General features: G+C 39.8%; 1 protein-coding gene across 1 annotated transcript in view; it reads right to left on the reverse strand.

Annotated features, from left to right (window-relative positions):
• Window positions 1-12,488, reverse strand: part of LOC128613304 (cell migration-inducing and hyaluronan-binding protein) — a 137,727-nt gene that overhangs the window by 34,794 nt on the left and 90,445 nt on the right. The window contains exon 12 of the mRNA XM_053633971.1: window positions 519-688. Within this exon, the coding sequence (XP_053489946.1) occupies window positions 519-688 (170 nt within the window). The remainder of the gene's footprint in view (window positions 1-518; window positions 689-12,488) is intronic.

Here is a 12,488-nt window from a genome sequence, read left to right on the forward strand (position 1 = left end):
TTGCATTGACCGACTTTCTTTCCATAAAGTGCCAACTCTGTACTACTGTTGACTTGTCCAGTAGCCTACTTTCAGCAGAACTCATTACCTTTAGGTCATTAGCAGGTGGAGTTGTGACCTAGTTGCGCTGCATAACACAGTGATTTTCAGGGGGTTTTTTCAACCACAAGGAAAACCAACCTTCCTGGTGACAGCTAAGGTGAGGAGGGAACAGGAGCAGCAAGATATAGAGCAATTACTGCAAAAACCAGCTGCCTCTGTGACCCTAACCCCCCCCCACACACACACACACACACTCACTCAATGACAGCATCTCCAAGCAGCCCAGTTTTGGCACAGGAGTCGTTCTGGCCGACGTGTGTGACAGCACACTAACGTCTAGCTTTAGCTGCCATCTTCACAGGCCCTCACTCCCTAAACTGGAGTGCACTATTATTATTTTTTTTTCTTTCCCCAAACATGTCAAGCATTCGAACAAGAGCAGAAAGCATACAGGGTGTTGTGTAAGAATGTCGTACCTTGAGGTGACCGCCAAAAGTGTCGAAGCTGAAGAACTTGCAGGATTCAGAGCCATAGCAGGAACGCTCCATTTCCCCTCGGATAAGGATGTTGCGGCTCAGGAGACCCACCTCTGCCCGCATATCCACACCATCCACCATCTCGCCAATGTGCAGGAACACTGGTTTACCTACACACACACACACACACACACACACACACACACACACAATGAGCTGTTATACACTGACTTGTATTAGACATGAACTCTTTCTGCTTGATTCAGTTTCTCTAATGCCATGGTTCTCTCATGGTTCTCAGTTGTCCATGAAGCATATCCAGGGGTCTGCCATTAAAAAAAAAAATAAAGTAGTGGAAATCACAAGTATAAATGATAATATTTATCACTAAGTACTTATGGTTATTATATCCATTTTATTGGTCACTTAAATTGAATGGGTTTAATTCAAATCTTAACTTAAAAACAGATTGCCTATAAATAATGTCAACTTAAATCTAATTATAACAATTATAACAAGTAGAACTCGTAGCAATGACAGGGATGCCCCAGACACCTAGAAGTCTAGTACTTCTTGTTACTAATTTGCCTCAACAATTCCCTAAAATATATAGGGAAATTTGGTTTTTGTATCAGGGAAAAGTCATTATTTTGTACTATTTTTGGAATTTTTTTACCCTTGGAATATGTTTACATTATGCGGGCATGGTGACTTAGCTTAGTTTGGGGATACTGGGTACTCCAGTGTCCTCCCAATGACATGCACTATAGGCTGACTGGCATTTCCAAATTGTCCGTAGTGTGTGAGTGTGTGTGCGATTGTGCTCTGCGATGGGTCAGCACCCATTCATGGTGTCCACCACTTTGTGCAGCAAGTTCCCTGAGATAGGCTCCAGGATCCCCCATGACCCTGTGTAGGATAAGCAGTATGGAAAATGGATTGATGCATGGATGTTTACATAACATCCATAGATAACCATGTTGCTATGTATGTAATGTCTATACAGAATCAATGATCTCTGGTCTACACTGAAAAAAAATCAGAATAGGGGATTCAAGAGAAAATCTTATGAATAGGTTACATAAAAATATGTAATTTTTCTTCAAAACGTGATTTCATTGCTTATACTCAACTTAATTTAAACAAATAATTTGAATGATTGTAGAGTGAGTGTATTCAGTTCACAGTATTAACGTGATCCAATTACGTTATGAAATCTTGCAAGGATGTTGGCACTGACAAGAAGAAATGATTATAGTACTAAATTAACTTGATTCATGTGTGGCATGATAGTGTGGTGGGTATTGCTGCATCCTCACAGTGCCAGGGTCATGGATTTGATTCTGTGCTCAGGTTACTGTAAGGAGTTTGATTTTCTTCCAGGGCTTTAAAAATCATGTTAGATGTACGAAAACAAAATGTGTTAATGTAACTCAATTAATTCATGTAGAACTGATGTACACGTTTGAATTTTGTAAAATCAGTGTTTTCTTCACTGTTGTTTTTTTAGTGTATGTTTACATAAGGCTTCAGATCCTGTGCAAGATGTGCATTACAATGAAAGTCATACCTAAATGCATATACAGTGTTATCACCTCCGGTGTTCTCATTAGCAGAAAATATTTTCTCGCTACTCTAAAATAAGAGCAGGCATAGCTGCACCTGCCGAGTGTGATTCTGTCATGATCTGCTGAGAAGAACTTTGGTGCACACAATCTTTGAGCTACAGAGATGCACACAGCAGATTGAGACACACAAGTAGACATACACACGTACATCCATTTGCTCTGCAGTTGTACAGTGTAATCAATCATCCGGCGACGCTCGCTGTCCTGTCTCCCAGCCATCCGCCAGTAAGAGACATCGGTGACACCTCATAACCATTAAAACTTAAAATTTGTCTCTCACTCTCTTTCTATGTATGTGTGACACCTGCTGCCAAACAGAGTCTTCACCCAGAGTGATGCAATGTGACAGCAGAAGGTGTGTGTTTGTAGGTGTGTGAGAATGAAAGAGCGAGGGAACAAAAGACATAAGCCAATGATGAAAGTAAAGTATTGAAATAATGATATGGAGCTCATGGACATTTCTATACCTCAGATTGGATTGAGAGGCAGAGGGCACGAATGATTAGGAGACAAATCAAGAAAGGGAGCGATGTACAGAGAAGGAGAGATAATAATGTGGGTTTGGCTGGCTTATACTGTAGGTACAAGAATGTCATGGCTTGGCAGTAAGTGGGAAGACAAAGTAAGAATTTAGAATCACTTCATTAGGTATATTATGTATTTATAGAGAGAGAGAGTGGCAAAGACTGAGATGGATGGATGGATGGATAACATAGATTCCAATAAACCCACTGAAAAAACAATAGAAACATCACAGAAATTCTAATGTTTTCCACTACAAATACTATTACAAACCATCAGCTAACCATTAAAACCATTACTAGTCATTTGTTGTCTTCTATTGGTGGCATGTTGTGTCTAGTGGATACCATTAAAGACCAATAATGGTAATGGTAGAGACCCATGGGGACCGTTAAAGTTTCCATTAAAAACCAATACAATACCCAATATAACCATTAAAACCATTACAAATTATACGAGGGTTTCTATTGATATTTTTTCTACAGGGAAGTTAATGAAGGAAAAAAACTGTACACTATGGGCCCACATCAGTTAAATAGGCCAGTTTAGCATTCAATTATTGCAATTTAACATCCAGTGAAGTTAATCAATGAAGAAGAACTAAATAAATCTGACATTTGCTGTGACATTCTCATCCTACACAATGTAGTTAGCGCCATTGCTATATCCACGTGTTTGAAGATGGATAAGCCACAAGAGTGCAATGCCTTGAGGGTAGAGTATTTAACCTCAGGAAAATGTTTCAATATGCTAGAGTAAGCAAATTCGCTATATGGCCAACAGTTTGTGGGCACCTGGCCATCACCCCATATGTTGTTCTTCCTGAAAAGTTTCCATGAAGCAAACAATTTTATAGGCTTTGTAGGCTGTAGAATTACATTTTCCCTTCAATGGAAGTAAGAGGCCCAAACCTGTTCCAGCATGTTCACAAAGCATGTGATGGTCAGCTGTCTACAATCATTTGGCCTTATAGTGGTGCTTGAAAGTTTGTGAACCCTCTAGAATGTTCTGTATTTCTGCATAAATATGATCTAAAACATCATCAAATTTTCACAAGTCCATAAAGTAGACAGAGAACCCAATTAAACAAATGAGATAAAAAATATTATACTTGGTCATTTATTTATTGAGGAAAATGATCCAATATTACATATCTGTGAGTGGCAAAAGTATGTGAACCTCTAGTATTAGCAGTTAATTTGAAGGTGAAATTAGTCAGGTGATTTCAATCAGTGGGATGACCATCAGTTGTGAGTGAGCACCCTGTTTTATTTAAAGAACTGAGATCTTCACAACACTTGTTTGTGGAAGTGTATCATGGCATGAACAAAGGAGATTTCTGAGGACCTCAGAAAAAGAGTTGTTGATGCTCATCAGGCTGGAAAAGGTTACAAAGCCATCTCTAAAGTGTTTGGACTCCACCAATCCACAGTCAGACAGATTGTGTACAGATGGAGGAAATTCAAGACCTTTATTACCCTCCCCAAAGATCAGTCCGTGAGGTCACAAAGGAACCCAGGGTAACGTCTAAGCTACTCTCAACTCTAAACACCTCTCTCACATTGCTAATGTTAATGTTCATGAGTCCACCATCAGGAGAACACTGAACAATTATGTTGTGCATGGCAGCGTTGCAAGAAGAAAGCTACTGCTCTCCAAAAAGAGCATTACTGCCCATTTGCAGTTTGCTAAAGATCATATGGATAAGCCAGAAGGCTATTGGAACAATATTTTGTGGATTGATGAAACCAAAATAGAATTGTTGGTTTAAATGAGAAGGTTTATGTTTGGAGAAAGGAAAACACTGCACTCCAGCATAAGAACCTTAGCCCATCTGTGACATATGCTGGTGGTAGTATAATGGTTTGGACCTGTTTTGCTGCATCTGGGCCTGAACAACTTTCCATCAATTATTGAACAATGAATTCTGAAGTATATCAACAATTTGTAAAGGAAAATGTCAGAATATCTGTCCATGAACTGAATCTCAAGAGAAAGTGGGTCATGCAGCAAGACAATGGCCCTAAGCACACAAGTTCTTCTACCAAAGAATGGTTAAAGAAGAATAAAGTTAATGTTTTGGAATGGCCAAGTCAAAGTCCTGACCTTAATCTAAGAAATGTTGTGGAAAGTCTTGAAGCAAGCTGTTCATGTGAGGAAATCCCAGAGTTGAAGCTGTTCTGTACTGAGGAATGGGCTAATATTCCTCCAAGCTGATGTGCAGGATTGATCAACATTTACCAGAAACATTTAGTCACAGTTAATGCTGCACAAAGGAGTCAGACCAGATACTGAAAGCAAAGGTTCATATACTTTTGTTACTCATAGATATGAATTATTGGATAAATGACAAAAGTCTCATTTGTTTAATTGGGTTCTCTTTATCTACTTTTAAAACTTGTGCCAAAATTTGCTAATGTTTTAGGTTTATATTTATGCAGAAATATAGACATTTCTCTTCTGTACTCCTATACAATGGGGTGTCTCATTTGTCTCTCTAGATGGCATGGACTCCATCCAATCTGGAAAATGTTTAGGAAAGTTTCACAAATGTAACTAAATTAGCCTGATTTCTTTGCTAATGCCAAGTTAGACTAGCATCCATGTAGCTAACATAGCTGGCTAAGCAACAAGTCAAATTCTAGTTAATGGTATTAAGTTACTTACTTTCACTTGAGTACATTTTTGAGTGGATAATTATCTATACTTTCGCAGTATAATTTCTCAGTACTTTTTCCACCACTGGCAATGTTGACAATGTTGACTTTTCTCAGTATGGCTGAAACCAGGGAAGTTAGGTCATTGTTACATGTAAGTAGACTGTAAATTTATTCAAAGAGACATTTTTCTTACTAAAACATGTGGATACTCCTGACAGTTTTCTCTCATTTCTAAGCGGTCACTTTGTCAAAAATTACTAAGCTATCAAAAATGACTTAACAGCTACATGCTACTTAGATCATTAGCCTCAGTTATTAGCTAGCTCATGCTCATTTTTTTTATTTCCCAGTTGCCTAGCAACAGTGCTAATACTACGTTAACAACAAGAATGGCAAGTGGAATGTGTTCAGCATGTGAAATGATTAGCAATCATTGTTTGGCTCCTACGAACAACTTTTGGTTTCACAGATCTGGCTGCATTACTGCCAAATTAGGCAAGGCTCAGCTGGCTAACGCAGGTGCATTAGCATGTGGGTGTCTGAACTCAGACCTGACAGACACAGGCCACCACACAACAAATGCTACTGCTCAGCTCTCGTCTGGTGTATATAGCACCTTTCACCCAGGCATGAGTACACAGTCTCGGTCTCTCTCTCTCTCACACACACACACATACACACACAAACTGCAATGCCTAGGCGAGATCTTTTAGACTTGACAATCCCAAAAGTCATAATTATTAGTGCTAATTTCATATGATGGCTCAGTTCATAGTGCATATTAAAGATGAGTACATGTGTATGCATATGCTAATGTCCTTGCCACCATACATACATACGTACACACACACGCACACACACACACACGCACTGCAATGCCCAGGCAAAAAAAAACTAGGACAAACTTGTAATATGGACATTATTAGCATATTAATTTATGTTAATTTAGAACGCTAGCTCACTGAGTTCATACTGCATATTACAGATTAGCACATATGTGTGTATGCTAATGTCCTTTCTAGCATACATACATACATATATACAGATATAACATATACAAGTGTCATAATATCATCATGTCTTACACACACTCTTTCTCTCTCTTGCTAGAACTACAATGGCATTTGCATATAATGCATATCATGCATGTGTTTATGTGTGTATGACAAAAACAATGCGTCAGAGAGACAGATGCTGCTGCTCTCTCTACCTTCCTGAAAGCGCAGTGTGTAAAATGAGTCGCTTCAGGCTCGCTCCGCAACTTCTAATGACTCTCATTACGACTACAATGTTTTTAAAATGAGACAAAAGAAAAAAAACACAATAATACAACACTCTCAGGCATAACACAAAGCTGGAGCTGTCACCTCCCTATCACCCACAGACACATAAATCCTCGGCGGCATAAATACATATCGCGCACCCACATCTCGACAGTGAGGCAGGGGCATAATGAACAATACAACAAACTTTTGGGTGTGGGGGCCATCTCTTGAACACATGATACACACAATGTTATGTGCCCTCATCTCAAGACAAATTACAGCATGCAGATAATGAGGGTGTGATCTCTGAACTTTGCTGCCAAGCAAAGATTTCAAATATGCAGGCACAGGTGAGAGAGTGTGTGTATGTTTGTGCAAGTTGGGACACATACGACCTAAGTCATTAGACCTTTCACATACCTGAGACATCATTAAAGCACATAAGGAGGACAAACACCCCTATACACATATATGCACACATCAATACAGCACTCTATGTATGTGTGTATGTATATGTATGTATATATGTATTTGTGTATATGCATGTATGTGTGTGTAATATATACACAGTTGCAATCAAAATTATTCAAACCCCATTGCAAATCAGGTTTATTGTCAAAATTTACAGACTTTCAGCTGTTTGCAATGAACAAATCAAACAAAAGCAAATTAAATAGTTCAACACAATGAATGCTTCAAGTGGTTTCCCTGAATTCAAGTGAAAATGCAGCTTATAATGACTCCTCCAGTTTCTAAATTATTCAACCCCTGAATAGAATGTCTCAACACACCTGATGCAACTAATCAAGGGCTTCGTTAGTTGCACCAGGTATGCTTGAGCTGGAACACATGAAATTCGTGAACTGGCTAGGAGCAGAAAATACATTAAATTCCTGGATGGGGCATAAAAAGGAAGCTATAAACAGCTGCAACCAGATTTCTGACAAGGCAGGTTGTGAAAAAATATTGAATGACTGCAAAATACCTGCAGCAAGACTTGGTAGCAACAGGCACTGAGGTTTCAGTGAGCACAGTAAGGCACGTACTAAACTCAGAAGGTTTCCATGCCAGAACTCCAAGACATACACCACTACTGACTCAAAAGCACAAGAAAAGTCACGCAAAGTCATATAAATAAGCCATAGACGTTTTGGGATTCTGTTCTGTGGAGCAATGAAACAAAACTGGAACTTTTCGGCATGATGGATCAGCAGTATGTCTGGAGGAAGAAGAATGAAGAAAGAACATTCTGTCCACAGTCAAGCATGGTGGTGGCTCTGTGATGCTCTGGGGCTGCTTTGCATCCTCTGGCACTGTAAACCTGCAGTGTGTGGAAAGCAAGGTGGATTCATTGAAGTATCAGGAAATCCTAGGAGAAAACCTCATGCTGTCTGTGAGGAAGCTGAAGCTGGGGTGTCATTGGACCTTCCAAGCATACCTCAAATTCCACCAAGGCTTAGTTGCAGAAGACATCCTGGAAGATTCTACAGGCCCATCACAGTCACCTGACCTGAACCCCATAGAAAATCTCTGGTGGGATTTGAAGAAGGCGGTTGCAGCGCGCAAACCCAAGAATATTAATGAAATGGAGGCCATTGCTCATGAGGAATGGGCTAAGATTCCTCAGGAACGCTGCCAGAAGCTGGTGTCTGACTATGCATCTCGTTTGCAACAGGTCATAACAGCAGGGTGTTCTACTAAGTACTGAAGATGCTTGCCATGAAGGGGTTGAATAATTTTGAGACTGGAGAAGTCATTATAAGTTGCATTTTCAATTAAATTTGGGGAAACCACTTGATGCATTCGTTGTGTTGAACTATTGAACTATTTCAATTGCTTTTGTTTGCTTTGTTCCTTGCAAACAGCTGAAAATCTGTACATTTTGACTAAACCTGACTTGCAAAGGGGGTTGAATAATTTTGATTGCAAATGTGTGTGTGTTTGTGTGTGTGTGCATGTATATACATAGATAGATATTACATATTACACATACAGTAGGTATTTCAGTTACATGAGCCATCCTTAGATTTAATGAGGCGGTGTGTGTGTGTGTGTGTGACCTGACTGCTCTCAGTCTGAGTGCATGGGGCTCATTACACACTCTTCAGCTCACATCATTGGTCTGAGGAGAAGGACTAAGCAGAGATTTACACACATACTTTGAAGTATCCAAACAGTTCCCTACACAGTGAATAACAATGAAAAGTATATTTTAATTACATCTGGTGGATACGTTTAAACAAAGTAAGGTCCTTGCTCAAGGGCTCATCAGTGATACTCTGAAGTGGAATTTGAATTGATAACCTTTTGGTCATTAGAACTGGAACTTAACCGTTGAGCTACCACTCTGGATCTAAGGGTGCGTTCACATATGCAGTGGTTAAACTGTGGTCCATTTCCCCATTGCCCGAGACCGTCTGAGTGAGCTGTAAGGCAGTTCGCTTGCAGTGAGAAAGCGATTCAACTCTGAATCGACTCAACTGCAGAAAGTGAACTAGTGTATTTTGGGTTGAAGTATTTTTTTGGATGCACAATGCAAAGCATAAACTGATCCAAAGTACACACTAATGATGTGTTTTGAATATTTGGACCAACAACCCAGAAAAACACCGAATGAGACATTGTTTTAAAGTAGTTATTTATACACTCACCGGCCACTCCTGCTCATTCGTGCAATTATCCAGTCAGCCAAGTGGGAACAGGTTCATTGACACTGGACAGTTGTAGGTTGTAAAAAGTCACCTGGTCTTTTTTTTTCTAATTTTTAACTATCCAGTTTGGGTGAGCTGATTCCTGTTCTTGGCTGACATGAGTGGAATTCAATGTGGTTAATGTAGTCCATCTGCCTCAAGTTTTAGCATGTTGTGCATCCTGAGATGCTTTTCTGCTCACCATGGTTGTAAAGAATGTTTATTTGAGTTACTGTAGACTTCCTGTCATCTTGAACCAATCTGGGCATTCTCCTCTGACTGTTCTCATCATGCCCACAGAACTTCCACTCACTGAATGTTTTTGGAGTCTTTGCACCATTCTGTGTAAACTCTATAGACTGGTGTGTGTGTGTGTGTGTGTGTGTGTGTGTGTGTGTGTGTGTGTGTGTGAAGCTCCAAGGAGTTTGGAAGTTTCGGCGATACTCCCACCACCAAAATCCATGCTAGGGTTAGAATAAGTCGACCTGTAGCTGCATGATTTTATGCATTGCGCTGCTGCCACATGATTGGATGATCGGATAATTAAAGAACGAGCAAGTGCACAAATGTTTCTGATAAAGTGTTCTGGTTCTCCATGATCACGTTATTTACCTTTTTTTGGTCATCATATTTCTGACCAATGAAGAGTTTCACAAGTTTACAGCCCCACATGCCCCTCTGCCAACCTTTATTTATGTGCATTGTCAAACTAAACCGAACCAAAAGTGTCAATTCCGTTCTGATTTGGACTCGGTAACTATACTTTTAGGTGTGAAAAGTGCAAGAGCCTTGCTATAAGTCTCAACAATGGTTATTTGTTAGTCCAGGGATTTAAACTTGCAACCTTCTACTCTACACAACCATAACCACCATAATTTAACACTCAGCAACTGACTGAATGAACAAGATGAATGACTGCTGGCAACGTAATGGAGGCTATAAAGAGTTTTAACTTTTCTGACCATTAACGGATGAAAGCTGGATTACTCAATTGCTTAAAAAATTATACACATTTAGATCTTTCTGTACAAAAGAAAGATTATGCATGTGAAGGTTGGCAATTCTCCAGCTGGGTGCTACCTGGGAAAACATGACAACCAGCAGTAACTCAGGAACCCCAATTAGTGGCATGAGGAGAAAAAACATTTCTGCCATGGGGAAGATAGGCTAAACTAAAATTATTTTGAACCCGTGCCTAATTCTTGTTGTCGATCCGAATCCATCACAGCGTTAACGCAAACAGATCAACATAAACGGATTACAAATAAGCAGGCATCTAATCAAAGCCAGCCTTCATTCACCTGCATTACACTGGCACAGTCAGCGACAGCAAGTGCTTCTAATTCCACCCCTCTTCAGAGCCAGGAATAGACCTGATGAGGTTTTAATGTAATTGCCAGCATCAGCATGTGTGCACTGTTTAGCAGTGATGAATCACGATGGGGAAGAATTGGAGGAGGTGCGAGCCTTCTGCGCTCTCAAAATAGAGACACAGCAGGCAGAGTCTCAAGAAGTCACATGGAACTATAGGAAAAATTCAGAGATCATGAAGGAAAGACACTCGGTTTTGAGATCTTACAGGATTCCACCCAAATGTCCATTCAAATCTACAGGAAATGCTAATGGGTATATTTCTTTTAATATGATGAATATTATGAACTGGAGCAACAAGATGATGTCATCAAAAGAGAACTATATGATACCTTTCAGGATAAAAATTTTGCCATTTGGGTGGTACCATTAAGGGTATGTCTTGTTCTTTTTGTACTGGTGAATGTAACATACTACTAAAACTTATCAATGTACTTACAGTATATCACTGACTCTTAAGGTCTACTCGAGGATACATTTATCTTACTTGGAATAAAAAATGTACCTGTACCATACCTTTTTTGACAGCGTGTATCTCAAACACTAGGGTTTGAAAAATGGATTTGCAATAGTTCAGTCCAACAAATCAACAAGTAACAGTCGTTTCAGAAATAAAGGTGGCTGTCAGTGCACAGTGTGCATCGATACTACATCAGAAAGAACAGTTGCTATAAAATGATAATTGCTTAGCTAACACCCTGCTAGCTAAGAGGTAAATTATCTGTTAGTAAGATAGCATGCACAATTAATTAACACACTGACAAAAAGCACAGGGAAATTTCACAAATATAACCTTTACCTGTTTAGGTATATAGGTATTAACACTTTACTGTGTATCCGGCTCGAAGTACAGCTTTTGATATATCGCTTTGCTTTTATTTCCTCATTTGTATGCCGCTTGGGCTAAAAGTGTCTGCTAAATGAATAAATGTAAATCAGAGTGTCTTTTCTTCCGCTGTTACAAATAACCTAGCTATCATAATGTTAGAACTTGTACTGTATGCTACAGCTAGAACTGTAGTCAGAGCTAATCCATCCAGCCATCCAATTTCTGTACCACTTATCCTACACAGGGTCGCAAGGAGCCTGGAGACTACCCCAGGGGACTCAGGGCACAAGGCAGGGGGACACCCTGGACGGGGTGCCAATCCATTGCAGAGCATAATCACACACACATTCATACACCCATTCACACACTACAGACAATTTAGAGATGCCAATCAGCCTACAGTGTGTGTCTTTGGACTGGGGGGTGGAAACCAGAGTACCTGGAGGAAACCCCCAATGCACGGTGAGAACATGCCAACTCCATTCACACAGGGAAGAGGTGGGAATTGAACCCCCAAATATGGATGTGTGAGGCAAACGTGCTAACCACTAAGTCACTGTGCTCCCCTAGTCAGAGTTAATATTATAGATAATTAATCAACACCTTCAGATTCAAGGAATTTTTCCATTCAAACCCAGACAAACTATCCAAAAGACTTTAGAAGTGGATTGCATTTGTTCTACCACAGGGGTGTCAAATCTTATCTGCAAATGGCCATTGTGGGTGCAGGTTCAAATCAAGCAGGAGCCACACCTGATTCCACCTGTTTAATCAGTTGATCTTGGACTTCAATAGACTCAAGTGTGGCTTCTGCTTAGTTGGAATGAAAACCTGCACCCACACTGGCCCTTTCCAGATAAGATTGGACACTATCCTAGCAATCTTGTACACTATGGTTTGGGATGGAGCATATAATCTCCCCCCCCAAAAAAATCTTGGTGTTTCCATTTAGTTTTCCACATAGACAAATATATAATCTTTTCAGGTTGTCCTAAAAACTGATGG

This window comes from Ictalurus furcatus, chromosome 10 (genome assembly GCF_023375685.1).
Source record: "Ictalurus furcatus strain D&B chromosome 10, Billie_1.0, whole genome shotgun sequence".
NCBI classification, from domain to species: Eukaryota; Metazoa; Chordata; class Actinopteri; order Siluriformes; family Ictaluridae; genus Ictalurus; species Ictalurus furcatus.